General features: G+C 43.1%; 1 protein-coding gene across 6 annotated transcripts in view; it reads right to left on the reverse strand.

Annotated features, from left to right (window-relative positions):
• Positions 1-7,997: 7,997 nt before the first annotated feature.
• GPAM (glycerol-3-phosphate acyltransferase, mitochondrial) overlaps positions 7,998-24,063 on the reverse strand; it is a 67,691-nt gene continuing 51,625 nt past the window's right edge. For 5 of the 6 annotated variants that reach the window (XM_068548548.1, XM_068548546.1, XM_068548543.1 and 2 more), the window contains 10 exons: positions 23,013-23,126; positions 21,783-21,868; positions 20,940-21,055; positions 18,893-18,963; positions 17,815-18,079; positions 17,122-17,258; positions 15,874-15,951; positions 15,109-15,249; positions 13,598-13,787; positions 11,407-12,261 (listed from right to left, as the gene is read on the reverse strand). In XM_068548548.1, coding sequence (XP_068404649.1) covers positions 12,002-12,261; positions 13,598-13,787; positions 15,109-15,249; positions 15,874-15,951; positions 17,122-17,258; positions 17,815-18,079; positions 18,893-18,963; positions 20,940-21,055; positions 21,783-21,868; positions 23,013-23,126 — 1,458 coding nt within the window. In that variant the 3' untranslated portion in view covers positions 11,407-12,001. Of the gene's footprint in view, positions 11,376-11,406; positions 12,262-13,597; positions 13,788-15,108; positions 15,250-15,873; positions 15,952-17,121; positions 17,259-17,814; positions 18,080-18,892; positions 18,964-20,939; positions 21,056-21,782; positions 21,869-23,012; positions 23,127-24,063 lie in introns of those variants that run through there. The other variant, XM_068548549.1, reaches the window with a different exon arrangement.

Genomic DNA, 24,063 nt, shown 5'->3' on the forward strand with positions numbered 1-24,063 from the left:
ATTACTTCCTCGTAAACCCAGTTAAGTGGAGACGGTTAATCAAGAAAACAGGCGCCAGGTCGCGGCGCTGGTGAGCGCGGAACTGGGATCCGAACCCAGGGAGCCCTCGCCAGATCCTGGGCACAGAATCCCAAAGTTATAAACGCTTCGGCCGCAGTCACATCACAGAGATAACCCGGAAGCCCCCAGACTCCTGCGCGGGGACCCTACCTGTTCAGAACTCTAGTTGGTTGGCGGGTCGGAGCTCTGTACCCCCAAGAAAGCCGTGAAAACGGACTCGCCCGTGACTTCGCGGTCATGGCCTTCTTTTCACCCCCGAGAAGCCCCACACCTGCGATTGGCCCGCGCATCACGTTCAACGCCAGCCCTCTATTCCCCTCCTGAAACAGCTGCGGCCTCTTTGTCCTGGATTGGGCACGTTTAACTCCCGAGGCAAACGTGTGAGTCCTGGGAGGCGGGCTTTAAATTATGGGGAAATCATAAAGCTCCACATCTCAGTTTATCACCCTCCTTTTCCCTCCCACCACCCTCATCGCTATCCTATCCCACCCCCAAATGTGGTCACAGCGGGGACTTACCACACCCAGATCATGAAATCCAAACAGGAAGAAGCTCAAGGTCAAGGAAACTCCCGGGTGCCATAGAAAGAACAAGGGTTTGAGCGGCGGGTTGGCCATGATTCCCTTAAGATGCCTGCAGCGCTTCCCAAGACTTTCGCGCCTCCACTTCCCGGCGTGTAAAATGGGGAGAAGCTAGTCGGGCCTGTAAAGCTGTTAGTGCAGCGACTGGCAATTCGCTTATGCTCGATACGTATTACTTTATTCTCTGCACACTCAAAGGGCTTTCTTTTTTTCATTTTAAATAAAGACGCGCATTTAGAGACTCTGCTCTTTGCTTTGGAAAAATAAACTGCACAAGCCCAATGATTCAATGACCCCTGACCTCCGTGCAGCAGACAATCCAGCAGGCGGAAATATAACAAGCAAGCCCCATGTAAATGACCTCTATTCATTATTAACCCGTTGTTCCATGTGGAGTACAGACCCAGTGCTGCCAGATCTTCTAATAGTTTTAACACAAGCTAGAATTTTGCTACAATTTTAGAGAAATCTGATATCTTGAACTTTGACTCCATTTGTTTGACATTTCGAAATTACCAAACTAGGCAAGTCTGCAGGGTGAATTAAGGCTATGTACACAGGTTTCGCACATGAACTTTAATATTAAGTTTACTCAAATTTAATTATCAGGTGAGGTTTTGAAAGGACTCGTGTTCCCACTATCTGGTTCTTGCCCTTCTTTCCAGGTCCAATTAAAGACTGACTCTGCCATGTGCCCCCTGTCACCACCCAGATCTCCCACAGCAAGTTCTGTCTTTGCCTCGACCAACTACAATATTATTAGCTAACCTTTCTTGGGTAAGGTCCTGGGTCCCCTAGGAGACAGTGCGCTGCCCCCAGGTGAGCACATGCTTTATGCTTGGCCTCCTCTCCCCTGCCTACCTCTAGACTCTGTCAATGTTGATTACACTCCCTGAATCTTTACCCTGAATTCTAATCTCTCTAACCACCGTGTTGATCCTTCTCACTGGCAACCAGCAAAGGAGGCAGGACAGTGTTTACAGATCCACTCCTCATCACCATCTTCAAACATGGATGTCAAACCAGGAATTAGAAATGCCACGTTCTCTCTGGCTCTACTTATCCTGCGTTGACAGCGCATGGGTGAGTCCAACTTAACAGTCTTTGGAAACACTAGCTCTTGACACCACTGTGCTCAGCACCTAGTCAATGAAAAGTCGCGAGGACTGCCTCAGTTTGGGTTCCCCTGAAAAGAGCTCCTGAAACAGGATTCGGCTGCCCGTCCTTGACGTGTGAGCTGATGTCAGGAAGCACCAGTAACGGACAGGCAAAGGGAGACGTGGAATGGGGAGAAGGATGATTACACCCCAAGAAAAGGGAATAATGAGTGGGTCACTGCTATGGCCAGCTGGAGCTTAACCCCACTGAGGAGCCTCTGAATTGTTCCAATGAGGGGCTGTTTATCTTCTAGCTCCACACCCCAACCCCTGCTGGATGACCATGACTGCTGGGGTATTGACTCACCAGCAGCTTCCAGCAGGCTCTGGTGGCTCCACGCGGTCCCAAGTCAGGGACCGCCCTCAGCAGGGAGATCCAGGCAGACAGAGGTGCAGGAGTGTCCACAGGTGACCCGGAGGTGGCCACGGGCATATAGGTAGGGTCCTACAGAATCCACTGCAAGGGGCTTCCCTGGTGGCACAGTGGTTGAGAATCTGCCTGCCAATGCAGGGGACACAGGTTCGAGCCCTGGTCTGGGAAGGTCCCACATGCCGTGGAGCAACTGGGCCCGTGAGCCACAACTACTGAGCCTGCGCATCTGGAGCTTGTGCTCCGCAACAAGAGAGGCCGCGATAGTGAGAGGCCCGCGCACCGCAATGAAGAGTGGCCCCTGCTCGCCTCACCTAGAGAAAGCCCTCGCACAGAAACGAAGACCCAACACAGCTAAAAATAAATAAATAAATAAATATATTTAAAATACTCCCTCTTTAAAAAAAAAAAAAAAAAAAGAATCCACTGCGAGAACTCTGCCTCAGGAAAACCCAGCACCAGAACAGAAGCCAGTCCTTACGTTTAGAGAATAAATTACACTTTCAAGGCATCGCCCACTGGCTCAGGTGGTTTTCCCAGCACTCCCGTGATAGACGTGCTAGATGTGGGGACATTATTCTTTGCCCTAATTTACAAATGGGAGAAATCAAGTGTTTGCCCAAAGTCATATAATCAGTTACTAACTCTAATTTGCAGACTTGATGAACTTCTTATAAAGACCTTGCCAGCGGGGTTACTTTAAATAGCAAAGCATGTAATCCTTTAAAATTATTTTGCAATTTTTAAAATTGATTTCCTAACAGCTTTTTGGGAATTCATCTGATTCTTGGCATTGTCTGTCTTCGTGTGCTTGTGTGGTGGGCTTTGCTGCAGTGACTCCCATACTCAGTGTCTGCAACTTTCTGGCCCCTCGCAGTGTCCTGAGACTCAAATGCCCTTTCTGACAATTACTCTTTCAACCTCTGCATTTCACCTTTATTTATGTGAAGTTATTTTCTGGGCACTGACAAGACTCTACTGTTAATTAAATTGACTTAAAACAGGAACCATGGATACACCATGTAAACCTACCTCTTGGTTCAGTAGCTTAGGGAAGCACAATGAATTTTCATCAAGAATGACCTAAATGCACGTTGTTGCCAGTGAAATTAAGTTTCATCCTGATCAAAGACAATGGCTGTGTTCTATCACCCAATTTAGACATACTTTCCAAATTAATTTGCCTGCTTTGTGCCTGCATTGTGCCAACGAAAAGAATGTCATTCGCCGTCTGGCTCTACAAGGATTAAGTCATTAGCCACTGCCGTTGCTGACCTTTAACATACCCTGAAAGGAGATTGGGGCAAAGATCAGGAATGAGGCACTCTGTGCTCTGGGAAAACTGGCAGAACAGGCCTTCGGAGAGTTAGATATTTTCGGGAGAAAATTTTATGAACCCAATTTCTTGCATCTTCTCATACTTATACAAGCACTAAAATCATTAACTGAGATACCTGTTTCTCGTGACTAGCAACAACCTTCTGCGGAGATGTGTGCCTGTTGACACCTACCCCTTCTCCAAAATCACTCTCATGCTGACCTCTCTCCCCACCTCTTTGGAGCAGTTCCTCAGAGCTATCTGAGAGGCTGTCTCCCGGGCTATAATCCTCAGTAAGTCCCCACATAAAACTGAAACTCACAGCTCTCATGTTGTGCGTTGTTATTTCAGTCGACTATTGGGAGGGAACGTCTATGGGGAAAAGTTAATGAGGCTGCAAGACTTCAACAAAAGAGATTTTGTAAAAATTCCCAATCCAGAGATGGAAACAAACTTTATGTAAAGAAAAAAAAAAAAAAAATGACTTGCAGTTTAGAGCCTTAAAGCGTTATAAAACTGTGGCCCTGTTAATACCATTACTGTCTCAGGATTGCAGATTTAGAGGTGATTTATGCAGTGCCTTGGAGGAAAGGGCTATCTCCTGACCCCAAGTGGAGGGGCCAGGACTGCAGCCTGCAGTGTGGGAGGCCAGGGTGGAACTGCCCCCTTTTCTTTCTGCACAAGAGGCAGAGACTTTTCCAACTCAGTGAACACAGTGGAAGACTTCAGAACAAGCCCAGCCAAAGCCTGCCTTGTGCGCAAAACCCCTCCCAAGTAAACACCACCTCCAGATTCTGTTCCAGTGTTATTTGTTCTCTCTTCCAGACAGGGACCCACTGGGGAGGCTGAGTGCCTCCAATGAGCCCTTGTAAAATGCAGTGTTGAAGATCAAGTTTGGAAACCAGCCCCACAGCCTGCCAGCAAGATGACCGTGAGAAATAGCTTACATTCAGTTTCCTCTTAGGGTCTTTAGGACCCCTACTACATGATCAGCGTGGTGCCCGGCACACACGTTCATAAAAATACTATTACATTGTCGGTTTGCAAACTGGCCCCTGTACACAGAGGGCAAGGAGAGAACAGAGGAAGAGGCAGACTGTTCCAGATTGGTAGGTGGCAGGTTTAATAAGCAAGGGAACTTACCTACGAGGATTGTCTTGGGCGGTGCAAGACAGTAGATCTCTGCCCCCATCAGCTGGAATCTTAAAAGTCTATATAGAGGCCTTAACTGGGTTCAATCACGTATTCAGTCGAGCTGGTCTCGGCAACACCTTACTCTCTCAAGGCTGCATCCTTGAAATGGCTGCCAGCATGGGAATAGTAAGCAGCACATACATTCCAAGGACAGAGGAGGGGGTAAGGAGCCTCCTGCTGCCCGGGTCTAACTCTCCAGTCAACCAATGGTCACTTCCTCTCCGTGATCCCCTCCAACACATATGCTAATCGTTGCTGAATTCTGGCTCTGCATCATGACAAATCCACAGTAAGTGGCGACAAGTTCTAGCCATCTTCAACCTCAAAAGCTCTCCTCCTGCTTAACTCTGTGCAAAGGGCACAGTGTAGGAGGGCTTCTGAGAAACCCTTTGAGCTGGATACATCACCATAGTGACATGGTTGCCCTCTGAATTGTACAAGGACACCCTTAACAGTGGATTTTTCAAGAGGAAACTAGGTGGAGTGAAGGGAAAGAATCCTTACGTCCTTTCCCCCCTGTCCTGATGAGACATACCGCTTTCTGCCTTATTCCTCTGTGCCTGTCGGCTGTTCCAGGACAAGGGCAGAATCTGCAAACCCCAGAGAAAAGTATGTCACCATGATGGAGAGCAAATTTGCACTCTGCCTTGGCAGAAGCCTTCAGCAAACTGCTTCACCCCTCAGTCTCATCAGTGGTAAGATGGGGCTAATAGTATTGTACCTACCCCCGGAGGATTGAGGTGATGCATAGAAAGTTCTTAGCGCAGTGCCCAACTCTGTACCCATAAAGAAGTCCCAGGTACCAGCATGTCAAGCACATTGTTTTGCTGGAGCCAATAAACTTCCAGTTTCACAACCTTATGTACCTATAATTTGCCATGTTCGACACCAAACACAAGGATGGTCCCTACTTCACTGGATGGGACTTGATCATTTTGCTTTCTTGTCCACCTTCCGTTTGGCTGGTGGTCACTGAAGTGGGACTGAAGTGGGTGGGATTGAAGTGGGTGGGATTGAAGTGGGGTGGAATTGAGGGTCGAACGATGCTGCTTCTGTTCTAGATTCTATCATCACTTACTGTGCGAGCACCGGTGATGTCCTCTTCTGTAAAACTTGGGTGCCAGATACCAGGTGACTCCTAATTTCCCTTTCAGAGCTACATTTTCTTTCCTAAGTAGGAAATCGAGAAAACCAAATACCACACATCTGCAACACTCTTAAGCTTACAAAACACTTCTGCATTCATTCCACCTTATTTCATCTTCAAAAATCCACTGTTGTGGGCTTCCCTGGTGGCGCAGTGGTTGAGAATCTGCCTGCTAATGCAGGGGACATGGGTTCGAGCCCTGGTCTGGGAGGATCCCACATGCCGCGGAGCAACTAGGCCCGTGAGCCACAACTACTGAGCCTGCGCGTCTGGAGCCCGTGCTCCGCAACAAGAGAGGCCGCGATAGTGAGAGGCCCGTGCACCGTGATGAAGAGTGGCCACCGCTTGCCACAACTAGAGAAAGCCCTCGCACAGAAACGAAGACCCAACACAGCCAAAAATAAATAAATAAATTTTTAAAAAAAGAAAGAAAACTGTGGTAAATTAAAAAAAAAAAAATCCACTGTTGTCCCCACACAACACAGAGGACACCCATGTACGTTCACTGGGGTGAGGTGACCAGCTCAAAGTCTTCCAGCACGTGCACAAGAAAGCCAGACTCAATCTTAAGTTTTTTTGCTCCCCAAACCCCATGCTCTCTCTGCTATATTCCTTTTCTTAAAAATAACAACAGATCTGAAAGGCTATATAAAATCCACACACAGAACACAACTTGGACGAGGCTTCCTTTTCCTAGATTGAGGGCTGAGAAGCATCCAGATGCCAAGCTTTGTGGTACAAGTCACACAATGCAGGAGCTATGCTGGCATCTAGAGACGGCTAAGCAGTGGCCGCTGCGTGGACATCACAGATGCTGTGGACAATTAAGAAAATGCCTTTCTATTTGTACATTAGAATTTTGCTAGTTAGGTGTGTACCGGACCAACTGTAAGGTGTTTAAAAGGGGCATAACTAGGACTACAATTAGTGAATATAGGACTAAACATTAAAAGACTAGACTTCAAAATTAATATCCACTTAAAAACGAGTGGTTGTAAAAGTTAGAATTTTGCCTTGATGAAGGGAAGGCAATGTTCGGCAGGAGCAAGAAAGTTGCTAATGCAAAGGAAAGAACGAATACACCAAAGGGTGAGGGCATAGTCATGGCAACAACATCCCAGAGGAAATCAAAGGAGCTAAAGTACAAAGTTCAGATCGAGAAGCTGGTGCAGAACAGGTGGGTTGATCCTGGGTGCTGATCAGGTTCATAGCCCTGTCACGCACTGTCATGCACCCAAAGGGCACGGATGGCATCACCAGGCACCTGTTTAACACCCTTTCCAGGGGGCACACTTTGGAGAGAAGGCTGCATTTGAGCAGTTTCAAAGCATCCAGAGAAAACTGTGCTCTAGTAAAATACTTGTCTTACTTGTCAAAAAAAGTAAACTATTCTGAGCAACTATCATGAACTAGTGGGAAAAACCTAAGACTTCAGTTCATGCTTTTATAAGCTTAAACATATTAAAATATATCAGAAGCACCACGTTTAAAGGAATATTTACAGAAACCCAAAGAATCTCTCTGTGATGTGAATATTTACTGAGAAGGGCAGTAGCCAAGCTGTAGATATCTACATCCCCAAATGCTTGATCAAATTTGAAGAGCTCTGGGTCAATAATAAAATCACGCACTGTAGGTTCACAAATTTATGTAAGATTGTTTCTTATAAGCATTTTAATAAAGGCCTATGTGAAGTCAAACAAGAACCGTTCGTACAATGAATTATGTAGGGAACTTTTAACTACAAATGCAAGACATCAAGAATATATTCACTTTTTGGTTTATTACAACAAAACTACACTTCTGTGCTTCTTACAATATACTGACAAGCATAAAAATCAATGTTTCCAAATAAGTTTCACTCACAGCGTCACATGGTACTTCATAATAAATCTTTTTATAACAATCTGACACTTCTCTGTACAACGGGCAAATAGTTTAACACCTTCCATCAAGGCTTTTCAGAACTTTAGATGTTTAGAAATAAAGTCAAAAGTCTCTTTCAAATTCAATCATTAGTTTGTATTAAACTGAAATGCCAGATGCTAAGTCTCAAGTTCCTAAAATGTGTTTTAAAAAACAGATTTACATCCAAATTAAGTCTTATAAACCTCAGTGGTAAGTCCTATCGTTTCTAAACACTAGAACTATTTGTGGATAAAAAGCTGCATTCGATTGTGCAATATTTTCTTCTAGGTTTGAATTAAAATCTTAATTTTTTTATCCCAATTAATCCTAGTGTTAACTTTGCTACTTTCAGTGAAAAACCCAGATACATTAAGGGCTGGTCTTTCCTCAAAGAAAAGAGCTCTGACCACCTACACTATAGTTTTCTGTGCTTATTGTCTCCAGGGGAGGAAATACACATCCATGAAATGTAACATTTGATTATACAAAATGCACATGCAAATTCTGCCTCTGTGCCGCAGGGCAGTTACTGTTTTGACCCCTTACAGAACTACCTAACATAGTGTTTCCCAAAATGTTTTCTGTGACCCTAAGGAGAGGTCCATAGGTGTCCCAAAGGGGAAAAAGGCCCTGGGATCACACAGACTGGGAAATGCTGGGTTAAACGGGCTTGGTACTGGCAGGCCCTGAGCCCTTACTGCACTCAAGTGCACTGTGAGTTTCTAGGAAAGAGGGTCCGTGTGCAAATTTATTTTACCAGCAACACTTCTTCTATGTACAAAACACCTATAAAGATCTCACAGAGCGCTCACATACACGGAGAACTTTGGGAAATGCTTTTCCCCTTCGGATTGGAAATCCCACAATCTTACATTCATTGCAATCCCTGATGTTTTCTCCACTCACTCTTGTGGCTTTGTGAGACTTAATAGATCTGAGAAAGAAGACTCACAGTACTAACTTACTAGTTCTACACACTTCATGCTAGTTCTTTCCCTTGGTTCTTCTTTAAATTTTGAGAGTAAAAATTCCTTCCCCTCTTTTGAATTTCTTAGGATTTTCTCATTTTGAAAGAGTGCAATTTCACATTGCTTATTATTGGGTCTTCTTGTTTGCTTTTTAACTTGAGTCACAGCTTGTCTTCCCCTGGAGGACATGCATTTCAGTTTTCTAGAAATGCAATAGAGTAAACTGTAGTAAATTATTTACAAGCACCTAGTTTGTGTCATCTTACATGAAAGACACTCGCTTTTGGAAAACAAGAATAAATCTTCTAGCAAAACAGTGCTGTCTGGAAGCCTCACTGGGCTGATGGATGTTCGTTAGTAACGAGGCACTCAAGAATGAGCTGTGCTAAAGTTAACTCGAGGGTGAGCTTGTCTGGATGAGCAGAACTTTGGTTGAGATTTGTCTTCCTTAAAAAAGGTTTTCAAAGCACCAGTTAATTACAGAAAGCATGCCTATTTATTCTCACAGTGAGTTACGTGGCGAGAGAGCTAGCAAATCATATATTGCATTCCCCAAAGCATCTGAGTAGATTTCTAGAAAAGAAACCAACTGAAAGGGAAAAATAAAGTCAGAGAAGCCACTGTTCCCTGCTTAGGCTGGTGCAGCAGTAGCTCTTAGCAGAAGTCACAGGCGGGGCAGCAGAATCCACTGGGAGGTCAGTCCCAACCTTGACTTAAAGGGTCTGAGTAATCCTTGGTCTATAATTTAGCGGATGAGTAAAAGAGACTAGTGAAATATTTGCTTGCCTAGACAAGGAACACACAAGGGGATAAATAAGCCTCCCTGGCTGTTCCCCCAAACACAGAGCTCCATCCTACTTAGGAAAATGGAATGCTACACGGGGAAGACCCCGCTCCACACCAGAGACGCTGCAACACTGACAACTGCTTAATGGTACGTGAACGTCTATAAAGAAAACATATATTTTAAACGCGGAATTCGAAAAGAGTGGAAGAAAATCACAAAAGCATGACATTATTGCTCTGAGTTTCAAAAGTTTCATACAGTGTGAAATACCAATTAGTACCTTTCCCTCTTGCAACACACACAGAATATTCATGAGATATTATTAGTGCTTCAAATCCAAACTTAATTCTCAGTACTTTTCGATTAAATTCAAAGATTACCTGCAATATTCATCACGAAAAATTCCTATTCCATAATACCATGGAGAGAAGAGAAGGAACAGTAAGCTGTTAGAAAACGTTTAATATCACATGGTTTTTATGAAATCACTGTAATTACCACAATTAGCTAACAATTATGATCCCTGCTCACAAAAAGGCACCTACATGTTATGAACAATCTTTCATAATTATTTGCCACTATGTGGCATCGGGGTTTAGGAAAATAACCCACACGCATTTTTAAAGAACCGTGGTTTTTTTCTTCCTCAAAGCTAAAAAATCTATAAATGCCTCCGACCATTTGCCAGTCCGTAGGGCTATCACATATACTGTCCAGGTTGTACTCTGCCCAACGTGAGTGGGTACCAGCCACCCAGAAGACGTGCAGTGCATGACCTGTCTGCATGGCATGAGAGGACTGGGTCAGTAGCCTGAAGCCAGGGCACTTTAACACAGGCTATCAGGCCAAGCTAATAAGTTAGTACAGTTGCTCTCTCTAAGAAACAGCTGTACCTGAGAGAGGCAAGGTACTACCTGAGGGGTGGGAAGGGATACAGACATAAAATAGGAGTTGTTCCTAAATACTTGCTGGTCATTTAAAACTCAATGGCACTTTTTCATATGAACAAACGTTTTCAAAGTCAGTTTTCTGGCCAGGTTTATCTTGAATTTCGCCAGCCAAATTTATTTCCTGGTGTTAGCTGTTTGGTCACATTATCTCTATTCCTGACCTAAACTAATATTGTGTCTTCACTTAGCTCTTAAAACACTTTCTGTATCTGACTGCAACAGACAGCACAGTGATACCTGGGTGTGATGTATATTAGCCCATTCATTTGTAAAGCACTTTAAGATGAAAAGTGTTCCCAGTTAAAATTTAGCTACGATTGACAAAGATAAAAACAAAAACAAACAAAAAAATCCAGGGAATGGATGACGCAATTATTTTTAAAGGAAGCATTAACCATTAATCAGAAAATATACCAACAAATTACCTGACAGCATTAAGTATACTATACATGATTCAGTTCTAGAATCAACTACATTTTTGTGTCCATCACAGTAATTAGTCCTTAACAGTTATACTTAAAATGTAAATCTTTAATAAACTCCAAAATAACCGTTTGTGATTTCATTTTGTAATCTATTGATTATGAACTGTGAACGGAGGCTGAGGGCCCCCAAAGTGTGATCTGTAGGCGGCTGTGTCATCTCAGAGTCCGATGATCACAGATCACGGAGGGGAGAAGGCACTTGTCTTCCAGGAGGTCACATCAGGACAGGTCAGGCCCGACCACACGATGGCACCTTCCACTCTCGAGCCACAGGCAGGAGCCTACAAGGGACTCATCCCACACTCGTCACTGGCCAGACGTGCCAGGAGTTACCTACAGCACCACAAAACTCAGTATATATTCTAGGAGTTTTTGCCGGTTGCACTGAGGTAGAAAAGTGCTGCTGAGTTCTAAAACAGACACTCTCTTTTGTTTGGTCTCTTTGAAAACCTAGAGAGAAAGTTTAGATTAAATTAAAGACAAACCAAAAAGGGTGGGGGGGGGGGGAATTGCTGTCACCAACCCGTTCTGTGTCCTAGACCAGAAAATGCAGTAAGGCACGTAGAGCCATATGCGGGCTTTAAGTAAACGTCCATGTAGGCGTGTGCGAGTGTGGGGTGGGGAGGTTATGGGGGCAGGTGTGGGGTTTTTGGGGTGGAGTTCAACCAGTGTACTGTATTTTTAAATTTATGTTGGAATAAAGTCATAAATATTCCCTTACAAAGACCACTAGTACCTTCATGGAACTCATGTCCCAAATGATATGTGAAGATAAGGGATACCTGAGGATGCTTCTAGAAATATCGGTAAAAGCACAAGAAAATAACTGAAGGGACTTCCCTGGCGGTCCAGTGGTTAAGACTCCACACTCCCAATGCAGGGGGCATGGGTTCGAATCCCTGGTTGGGGAGCTAAGGTCCCGCATGCCGCACGGCGCAGCCAAGAAAAAAAAAAAAGAAAATAACTGAAAATCATATGGCATAATTAACATCCCCACCAAAACTGTAGTAGAATCTTGAAACACACTGACACCTCCGTTTGGAATGAAGATGAAAACCAGGAAAATTCTGAAACATTCAAATAAATCTGTGCTGATGGGCCTCACCTTCAACGTGCCCCTTCTCCCAATTCCCAGAAATGCCTGCATGATTAATCCAGCAGAAGCTGCTTCTCCCAGGGTTCAGCCCAACACAAAGGTGCCTCACATAGACTAGATCTAAATAGAAAGAAGACAGACGTGAACACACTCTTTTATACCATAAGCAGGGGACACTCACCCCAATATCCTTAAACATTTTCACAGCATTCTTCACAAGACAATAGGTGGCACTCTCAGCTGTGGAGAAAGAAAAAGCCCCTGTCAAACGTTTAGGCCCAGCAACAACGTAAACCCCCAATATCCACAGTAAGAGAGCGTGGGAGGCTAGGGAGAGGGTCAGAGCAAGTCCAAGGACTGGGTCAAGCTCCCTTTCGCTACTGGCAACCTGTGAGGCCTCAAAGGATTTGCCATTTCTTTAAACCTACTTTGTCATCTTTTAAGGAAAAAAGAGAAGGAGAGAGGGATAAGGAGAGAAAGAGGGAGGGAAGAACAGAGAGAAGAGGAAGGGAAAGAGAAATACCCAAAACATCCCTCTTGAAGGATTTTTGTAAGACTCAAACAAGACAGTGTGTAGAAATTCTTTTAAACTACACAGTGATGCACACATGACTACTACACCAGTGGGACCAGAAAGAGCACAAATCTAGAGGCTGGAAAAAAAGAATTCTAAACCCAGGTTGCCCTTTAACGAGCTATGTGATCTGGAATAATGTCCTCATCTATAAAGTGATGTGATTCTAGCTCTAGATAGCAATCTAGAGATATATCTAGGGATATACCTACACATCTATCTATCTATCTATCTATCTATCTATCTATCTATCTATCTATCTATCTATAGAGAGATCTAGATATCTCTAGATAACTATAACTAGATATCTCTAGATAGATTACCTTTAGATCCCTCATGGCTCCAAAAATTATTGATTCAAAGTAGTCTCAGTCCTAAACCGTAACTGTATAAAATGCTACTCCCACCCCAGTCACACCTCTTCTGCAGCAGACCGTACCAAGTGCCGGCCAGTATGGGGGGCACATGAAACACTCACTGCTACTAGGAGTGCAAACTGGTTCAGCACTTAAGAACCGCTTGGCAGTACCCACTACAGCTGAACCCACCACACCCTGTGACTAGGCAATTCTCCTATACAGCCCAGCATAAATGAGTCCCTGTGTTCACCCAAAGACACATTCAAACATGTCCACAGCAGCACTATTCAGAGTAGCTCTGAACGGCAACACCCAAATATCCATCAATGATGGATGTGAATAAATAAATGTGGTAAATACTTATACAGTGGAATACTACAAAGCAACAAGAATAGACAAACAACTACATGCAACGACACGTATGAATCTCACTTACAAAGTTAAATGAAAAAAGCCAGACATAAGAATATCTATCTGTATCATTCAATTTATATAACACACCCAAACAGGTAGTAGTAGTAATCTATGGAGTTAGAGGTCAGGATAATTTTGCATTCTTTTTTCCAATTATCTACAATGAGCAGATTCTTATAATCGAAAAATGTGTAGCTTTTAAAAGAAGCCAAAATAGGGTCACACATACCATACACTGCAACACTTCTTTCTGTCCTGGTTATTAGGTATTTGTGCAGCTTCTGCAGATATTCAGGCTCTGGAACAGGACCACTGAAGTTGTGAATGAAGATGGCAGCAGAGCTGTAGGCCTCCAGCAAAGGCCCAAGGAGCCTCTGCAGGAAGGTGATGAACTGCTGGTGCTCCTTGGACTGGCTCACCTGGGAGGGCAAGGGCGGGAGACCCAGTCACTGGGGGACGAAGGAACCCCCTCGGAGCACCAGCGGCTCGAGAGGCCGGCCTCTCACCGTCTCCACACGGAAGCAGCCTACTACTCCGTGTGCACAGAATCGCCCCCGGAAATGACTGCTGGTTTTGAAATGCGTTCTTTGTTGTAATCACTGACATTCACAGTACTTGAGGTTTGCGTTCATTGAACAGCTGCCTAGGAGAAATTGTCATACTTGAATGACACAATTATGCCATATTGTCATCACTGAAAATAGCTGGTCCCGAGGCTGGACCCTCCAGACTTTGAAGCCTGGCTCGACGGTCACTCAAGTGCGCAAAAAGGCCACATGCCGAGACCCCCGAGATCATCTCAGTCCCTGCCAGCCCTCGCTGCCTGCCATCCCCACATGGCTTCGGGCCCACAGTCCGGCACAGCGGGGAATGGTGGTGGTGATGGTGGGGTGCTTTGGGCAGTGGGCACTCTCATTGCACCCCTCCCCCGAAACACACACGTTCAGACAAGCCTCTCTGGAGTGTGGAAGCAAGATCACTGCCCCATCTCGAAACTAATAATACCCAACATGGAAAACCTCCAAAAGTCATTTGGACTCTCCTCTGTGTGTGTGTGTGTGTGTGTGTGTGTAAACTAGGGGTATTATCCTGCTGCAAAGAGAGTAATCCACTTAGGGTATTCAGAAAAGAAGGGTCATTATTACCAATTTCTAAAATTACAAATCAGACAAAATTGCTTTTTCTAAAGCAGGGACAATCTTTTAAAAATCAAATTTTCTCCTGTGATAGGATTTGTCTTAATTGAAGGCAAAGAGCTTGATGTAGGCAATTTGGGGCGAGACGGCAAGACTGAGCATGACTCACAGAGAGCAACCGGGCCGGTGGCAGCTGAGCATTAATCCTCTCCCATACCTGGTACGGTACTGCCTTGCTTCAGTGATGACTGAACAAAACCACTGCCTCTCTAGGAGTGAGTGCAGGTGTGGGTCAACAGGTTTGCACCTGTGCATTCTGATGAGAGGCTCATGAAAGGTATCATCTATGATGTTCATCTTCCTGAATTTTCAGACTCTTGTCTCTTTTTCCATTTATCTATACCCAAACTGAACAATTTAAGGTATTAATTCAGTTCAAACAGTTTCGGTATCCTAACTGAGCAGAAAGCGCCCCAGCTAGTTTGCGAGCGCGCTGAATGTGAATTAGTCACCAGAGTCCCAGTTTATAAGAACCTCATAACTTGTGGCGACATAAGCCTCAACTCATCACTGTCATGTCCACCAGAATTCTTCGCCCAAGTACCTTCAGGTAGCAATCTCGCTGCTCCTCACCAAAATCGCTGTCTTCATCTTCTTCATCACTTCGCCAAGACAAAGGTTCAGGAAGCTTCTTGTCCCACTGCTGCTCCGCAAGACCAGGACTGGTATCTTCCTGATCATCTGGCTATGCCAGGGAGATGACCGAGAGTAAATAAACAAGCACAGGCACGCAAACACCTGCCCGGCTGGACCCCAGACAAAGCAGTCCTCTCTCATTCCCTCCCCTACTCTGCTCTGTTTAGCCATTCACAACATCAATCCACTGCCCTCTCCAAACTCAAAATCACTCGGAAGACAGCAGGGGAGGGAAAAAAGAAAGAGTGAGGGCGAAAGCTACCAGACAGATCAAATAAAATACCCTTCCCTCTCCTAAATTGGTACCTATTTTCCCAGGCCATACCCTCTATACTAAAGGTGCCAAAATTAAAACAAAATCTCAAAAAAGAAAAATGCACATGTGCAAGCTACAAGCACACAGATATGCAGAAGAGCTGATCTTGGAAGGCAGACTTCTGGATGTCAGGGAATCAAGTCAAGATACGTCTTACACAACACCCATTACACAAAAGGAACCAAAATATTAAGCAGTCCCAAAAGACATTTATTCTCCCCATTCTTATTTTTCTCTTCATCTCATCTGGACTCGACTATATATCAAGCGGAATTATTGGTTCAGGTGGCTGGTAGGAAAGATAATGAAGAGCAAGAAACTAAATAAAGGCAAACAAAGGCAAGCATGTCCTCTTACCTCCGCCACTATAAGAATGCCATACTGGATAAACCTGCCTACTGTTTCATGGCAAATTTGGTAAAACGTCTGGCAGGGCTAAAAAGAAAAGGCATTTCAATGTAAATGTCACTGTCCTCCACTGATTTTTTTAAAGACAGAAAATAGCACACAAGGTAGCTGCTGAATACTTCCACGGCATCACCTGCCTCCCTCCACTGGGCAAGCCCTAAGAGTTCCGACGCCCGCCCTCTTGATGAGTGCATGTCGTGGACGAAAGAAGAGACCTTGTAACCTGACTGGCAGAGCACCCAATGCAGCACCACCTGCAGAGGGGGCTCCTGAGCTGTGTCTCCCCGAGTGGAGCAAGGCCTTAGAAGGGCCGCTTGTCAGGACCCTACACCTGTTTCTTCCTTAATAAGACAATTTCTCTGCAAAAGCTATCTTACAGTAAATGTTGTACACAAAGGTGGTGGATGAGGAAACACAGTATGTATTCAAATAACTCAAAAAAGACCCAAGTGAAAGACAAGGTCAAACTTGAGAGCCTTATCTACCCTGTCCCCTCCCACCCTGCCCCCAAGATTCATGCAAAACAGACTCCCCAACAGGACCACAAACGTAACATGTATAAAGAACGCTGTGGAGGAGAGCTGCACTCACAATACCTGTGCTCATAAATGTCCCAGGACACATTCATGTAAGTGGAAAAGAACAGACTTCAAAATAAAATATAAATTCTATTTGTTGATGATTTTGAGGAAAAAAATCTCTCTACTGCTTAATATGCATGCCTCATTATAAATGTCTAGAAGTATTTAAATATAATATAAATGCTCATTAGTTCCGCTGGGCCTTACTTTCCCCATTTGTAAAGGAGAAGGGGTTGAGCAGATGAGTTTTAAGGCTGTTTCTGACTCTTATCTTCTACGGTTCTATCATCCATGAGTGGGCATGGTAATTATTTACAAACCCCTGACCCAGGGGCTTAAGCACAATAAGAGCTCAATAACTCTGGATCTGAGTGATAGAGAACGCTGAGCCATCTGTCCTATCACACCTCACAGCACGCGAAGGGTTCGCTGGAGCAGTGACCCCGATAGCAAACCAAGATAGCAACGACATAATGGTTTGGTGGTCACTGAGACCCAGGAGCAGGATAAAAGCTTCAATAATGGGCCAAAAACTCTCTAAAAGGAAAGCATTTTATGATTTCACAAAGATGCTCAAGAAAAACAGAAGAGGCAACACTAAAGGGTCTTCACTTACGAGAGAGATGGTGCCTTCGTTGGAGAGCAGATAGCACAGGCTGGCGGCCTTGCGCACCAGCTGCTCCTGGCTGATCAAGCTGGGAGACACAGGCGCCCCCGGGCCCCTCTTCTTCAGAACTGCATAAAGGCTGCAGGCTGAGAAAGTAAAAGCATCAATGAAGCTGGCAGCCTTAGATCTCCAAGAAAAACTTCAACTGGCTCAGATTAGTTGGATTACCTCAATAGATTATTAATACATCAAAAATAATTATCTGCATTCACTAGAGAAATTTAAGTAAATCCCTTCAGAATTTACTTCTTGTGATTCCATGTGATCCCAACCCTATCAAACCTTCTTCAGAAGCTTCCATCCCGGCTGCTCTCCGTCTCCTCTGTTGCCTCCACTCACTTCACTGTTGTGTATGTCTCATCTCACTTAGATTTTCAGCTCATGAACAGCAAGACATCTTACCTCTCCTCCCTAGTAAAACGTGTAATACTATGCATACAGTAATCCAGTTACTACTTGTTGAACAGTAAATGTAAGAATAAGCTATAAACAGGGACATAGCAGATGACATTTTTATTTGAAAACTAAAACTATAGCAACACATTCCCGCAAACAAGGGGCTATCATCCAAACTGAAGTAGACACCGCCATGTGCTTTTGGCCATTTTACTTGCCACAAAAATATTTCAGGGCCCGACATACCTATGATGGCCTCCATGATAAAGACGTGGAGCAGCCCATTGCTGTAGAAGTTGAGTTCAAAGACTGATGGGACAGTTGTGCTGGGAGTAATAAAAAATTCATCGTTCCTGCTGGTGTGCGTGATTGTGATGCAATTTCCCAGCAGCTGTATGGCATGCATGACTACGTCTTCTGAATTTCCTGAGAAACCCAGGTCAAAATCGCGAGCCAGGACTTCCTCCTTCATCACAAAGAAGTCCTCCACCAATGTGGAGAGATCAATTCCCTAGAGAAACAGACAGAAGTGGTCTCATGAGAACAGAAAACCTCCTTCCCAAAAGATGAAGAGACCGTTCCAAGGATGTTTTTTCTTGCCTTGTCTTTCCTGCAGCTCGCTGTTGGCACATACGGAAAAAGAGCCAAAACACCGCGTAAAGAAAGTCAGAAGACTGGTTAAAGAGCTGTCCCCCAGGAATGTCAAGATACTCCACATCCAGAGACTACTCTAGCCACAACACATGATACAAGCACGTAAGATCACAAAAGGGAGAAGCCACCATCTGAAAGTGAGAAGTACTTATTTTTCAGCAAGAATTTCCCTCATTCTAAATATTTATCTGACAAATATTTATTTGGTGTCTATATACTGGCACTATGTTTGGTGTTGAGAACATGACTGTGAGAGAGGCAGACAGACAGACAGACAGACACAGTCTTTCCCATCACAGGGCTTAGACAAGTGTATTGTGGGAAGGCAGAGCGCAGGTCCAAAATACAAATCAAATAGCTTGGAAACCATTAGCTATCAGAATACTTTCCGCATGTTGATGAGATACGCCTTATTTATGTTAACTGTATTACTCAAAGAATGTCTTACTGTCATATAAAACAGTCTCTGAGGTTTTTTTATGTAGATTTCTTCCTCCATTTACACCTCCACAGGTGTAAGGACCTGTGGGCAGAGTCCTCAGCTTATTTTATTGTTTATCTCACAGGACTAGCTGGAAGGGGGCCAAATCTATCAGTGGACAAGTATCTGAAGAGCTGACAAAGCATTTTCATGCTTTCTATTGAACTCCAGGTGACACTGCAGACATACCTGCCTGTGTCTGTAGAGGAGCAGGCAGGCCACGATGTGTGTTGACATAATGGCACAGGACTTGCTAGCGGCTGGAAGGCAAACACAGATCTTTAGTTGCACTTTTTTTTTAATATAGCTAAAACTTTTTAAAAGTACCTAAATCTTAATCAGGAGTATTTAAAATTATAAAAGTCCTCTGCCACATTTCCTATAACCGATTTACCAAAGGGAAGTTACAACATTATACCATGTTCTGGGCCAATGGAACCTCATTAGAGATCATTATTCATCACATAATAGAATTCAGCCTAAGACAGGTCCGCCCTCAGTCCAAACCAATGGAAGTTAGTTACTCAGTGACCAAGAGACATCTTTATGGAAATACCAAGACCCAAAGTATGAGCCTATTCTAAGAGCTCTACAGGATATCCTACTTTAGTGTTTCTTGACTTGTTCCTGGCCTCAGTCTACTATACCTGCAACTCTACTTCACTCCTCTTGCAGGTATTCACCACCGCATTACAACAAAGTGGGGGGGGGGGGGTTGGTGAGGGATGGGGACAGGTATTTAAAGTCAGAAATCTGGGCTCAAATCCTAACTTCTACACTAATTTCACGACTTGGGGGAAATGTCTTAAATTCCCAAGCCTCAGCTTCCCTTTGGTACAATGAGCATCCACCTGGTTCACTGAACTGTGTGAGCACGAAATGACTGACCTGGCACAGGACGCAGAGTAACGGGTGCTCAATACCTTTTAATTTCCTCTTTTCAACCTGGCCCAGAGCCAGGTCAGAGGTAGGAAGGAAGGGGGCAGAAATACATTTGAGAATGGCTATAGTCCATAACTCAATATTCTAAATTTGTAGAAAATTATTAATCATACGAATCAAATATGAGAACATCTATGGAATAATCTAAAATAAGACACCATCTGTGGGTTTTCTGAGATGATAATGAATTCATGAATACTTCACTCACAATTGATGTTGTCTCCAGTGTTTAAGAAACCAAAAAGTACCGAGTACCATATATATTTGGCCTTTAAAAAGAATATTTAAAAGTTTTTTTTTTAATTAAGTATTTGTGTTATAAATGGAAAATAGCACAATACAGAACGGTAAAAAATATTTTTATAGACTAGGCAGCAACACATCTGCTTATCTGGGTAGTGAGTTTTATCTTCATTTTACAACTCTTCAACATTTAAGGATGAATTATTTTTAGCATCCAGAATTTAAGCAAGGGAGAGACACAATCAAATGTGCTCCAGAAAGACTATTCTGGCCCAGCGTAAAGCAGGAGTAGAGGCAGCTAGAGTGAAAGGAGGGGGACGAGGTGAGGAAGCCTACACACTGGTGTCGGCAGGAAATGCTGAGTCTGACCTGATGCGGGGGAGGCACAGGGAATGGCGAGGAGATCGCGCCTGGGTGGCGCCCCAAGGGCCCTGCGCCGCTGCTGCTCTGCGACCTTAAAGCAGCCTCTACAACGTGACACCATGCTGCAATTCGGAACTTAAGGACAGCTAATTCTGCAGGTAACTCACTCCACTCTAAGTCACGCCCATTTGCATTATTTGTGTGCAACTATCCCACTGAGAAGAGCATTCGTCTTTAAGTACAGAACCATTATTCCATTTGTATTCCCCACAGCTAAAACAAAACTTTACACATAATAGCCGCAAAGTATCTGCCAAATAAAAATGATCATGGGGTCACAGGGGAAAGGGACATGCAACTGTAAACCTAGATGTTGCACCACAAGTTAGTTCAAAGAGACTAATTCATAAGCAAAAGAAGCAACAAGTCATTTTGGCAATTTCTTTAAATGCCTAAGAACCACCACGTGAGTACCTGCTAATTATCAGGCACGGTGTGAGATGTTTCACTGGGTTACCTCAAATCCTCTCAGCACCACTTTCTTTCTAATAACTCACCTATCACCCCCTGTGTATTAGTACTAGAACCAGAAGTGGAACCTAACTTCGGCAGATTCCAAAACCTGTATGGTTCGTACTGCATCACACCGAATCTGAATTATGGAATTAAAGACTGGAAGGCTGCTTACTGAAGAGAATGTGCTCAGCCAGATCTGCAATCAGTCTTCTTCGGAAGGATTCACCTGTTGCGTCTCTGGACTCGTTAATGGACGTGTCTGTACCTTCAGCAGCAGCATCACTGGGTCTAAAAAGTTTTTGTGTTTGTTTTTTTAATTAAGACTTCTCTAACCCCACTCTTTCACAAAGCATCCTACGCGGGCTTAAGATACAATGTATTAGACACTTTAAATTTCTACATATTCTAAATTTAAGCCACAGATAACTTCTGTGGGTTGTTTTACTCCATAACATACCGTATTATGTTTAATACACTCTCCTGACCAAAACGTGTTATTTAATTATGACTAAATAGTCTGTTGGTACATCACTTCCAGAACTCACCGGCAGAAAGAATGCACAAAGCAAGATGCCTCATTTTAAGACATTTTCAAACATTCAATACTTGAACATATATTAAAGGAAGGGCTTAATAGTCTATTTCTCTAAGTGACAATTCGATTTGAATTCTGGAAAACTCCCATATTCATACGTTGCATGAACATGCAATATGCATAGCCTAAGTTACTACCAAAAAGAACACTTCAAACATTCAAAAATACAAATCAGATAAGAACTCTTACATGATTCACAAAATCAAAAAGATTTTAGGATGCAAGTAATCAAAAACCTTCAAACTAATGTGGAAACACATAATTTCAAGATCCTTTATCAGACCAAGAGAAAAGTTACTCAAGTGAGGAAGTAAAGACAAGAACATGAATGTCCTTAATAAAGTTAACAAATTCTTCCATGCAATAGAAGAAATAACAGATATTTGATGGGTCAGTATAAAAAATTTCCAGGAACCTTACCTTGAAGGAAGTATAGCTGGTAACAACGCTTGCTCCAGAGAAAGTGGAGAAGAAAGAGGTTTCTGACTTTGGCTTTCTAAATATTCCTGGAAAAATAAAATAAAATATAATCATTTACTCCCACTGTCTCACTTCCATAAATATATATATAAAATATAATTTCACCTTCAAAAAGTAAAAAGGGAGATGTTAATAAAATGAGCCACATTACATAACATGAGAAATACTTTCTACATCCTAAGCTGTCTTCAGAAGTGCAGAATAACTCATAGAATGTTGTTAAGCATGAAATCTAAGAACAGAAACTCCAAAAAACAGGATGATGCTTAAGCAAAATCATTTAAAAATTAAGGGGAAAATTTAACTTTTCTCATATCTTCATGAAATTATTTGGAATTCCCAATATTACTAATAGTGATAAGTCATCAACCATACCTTCTAAAGGAAATCTGACAACCTGAAGGTCACGTTATACTCAAAAGAACCTCAATTCAAAAGCAAATCATAAACAAGAGAAGCTGTGCAATATTAACAACAACAACAAAAAGTGATAAGAAATGACGAGGTCCCTAAAAGTCAAAAGCACTTAAGGCCAGAAAGCATGCAACTAGCATAGCAGTTTGACTCTTTCAAAGTAAAACCAAAAAGTGGAACAGGAGGAGAAGCAGGACATCTCTGCACCTTATCTTTAGGTTCCCAACTCCCCATCCTTCCCTTCTCCTTTACCAATTTGAAAATCTGAAGAATTTAAAACTGCAGGACCTCAGGGACCCACCAGCCCCAGGCTTCTCCATGACGATGGCACTATTCCTCTGAATATGTAGGCATTAGACTCCACTCAGTAGAATACAGCATCATCCTAGACTATCAATGTTACCCAGCTGTGAGATACGTTTTGAAAAATTTCTCTTAAGGGCAATTTTAAAACATAATATAAAATACTGATATAGATAAAGCAACATGCAAAATTCTCATGAATTTAAAAAAACAGCAATACATTTTGAGACTGATATCTCCCAAACATAGACATTTAGGCTCCTTTGTCAACAGGCACATTTCAGTGGAATAATTTAGGAAACACTATCCTTGTCAGAGTCTCCGTTCTATAAGAGAAGAAAGTGAGGCCCCAACTCACATGGAGAGGAGGCATCAGAGGCCGGACTAGAGCCCAGATCTTGTGACACTGAGCTACACCAAGGCTGACACAGCTTCATTTCAACAGACACTCACCTTTAAGGAAAATGGTTGTGCAAAATCCACTCTGACACATCCATAGTTTTTTCGTAACATTCTGATGACACCTCTTGCTATGCTCCAGAGGCTCTCATTCTTCTTAGGTTTTCCCTAATTTGCAATTTTGAAAGAATAGCGTGGTAAGAAATAAAGCTAACAAATATACAAACACCATTATCCAAAGAATAAAGTTTATTAATTTTTTTATGGAAACCGATGGTTTGTCTGGAAAAGATAATAACGAATGAAGGAAAATAAGTATTCATTGACTGAGACCTGTCAGAAAATGTTTAGCACTCAAAGATGCTAAAAGATGTAATCACGTCACTGGGGAGGTAATTTGGCCAATGAAAAAGGAAACATTTAACACAACTTCATTTAGTGCATTGTTTACATCATTCACAAAAATAGAACTGCAAACTACTGAAGGACAAAAATGACGTAACAGCCTGAAAAACTGTTTTGCAGTTCTCAGATAAAAATAAGATGTCAGAGAGGCCACCTTACTGTGGTCTGATGATCACGATGGTCCAAATATGTAACATTAGGCAACCAAATGCCAAATTCAGCCCCAGAGTGGCCTTTGAGCCAATTATTCATTCAGTAAGTGTTTCCTGAATATTTAACATGCATAAGGCACAATGTCAGCTGTATAAGGGACACAGGACTCAGATATGATGTCATGAGACGCAGTCAGGGTGAGTGGAGCATATGTTCAGAATTGACACAGGCAACACAAGGAGGGGTCTCACAAGAGATAATAATAATAATCCAGGTCTATCACTTTATTTCTAAAGCCTCCAATTATTAGGAGTCCTTGAGCTTCTGATATGCTTTGGGCAGTAAGCTTGAAACAAGTACCATGACCAAGACTTCCACACTAAATAAGAACAAAACTAAATTCCTCTGGAACTTGCACACTGCTGGGAGGAACAGTAAGTTGGTAAAACCATTTTGGAGAACTGTTTGGCAGCATCTACGAAGCTGAACATACATATAACTACCTGTAACAACAAACAGGTGTTGCCTGAGCAAAGGAAACCAGAGA

Source organism: Eschrichtius robustus, chromosome 7 (genome assembly GCF_028021215.1).
Source record: "Eschrichtius robustus isolate mEscRob2 chromosome 7, mEscRob2.pri, whole genome shotgun sequence".
In the NCBI taxonomy this organism is placed as follows: Eukaryota; Metazoa; Chordata; class Mammalia; order Artiodactyla; family Eschrichtiidae; genus Eschrichtius; species Eschrichtius robustus.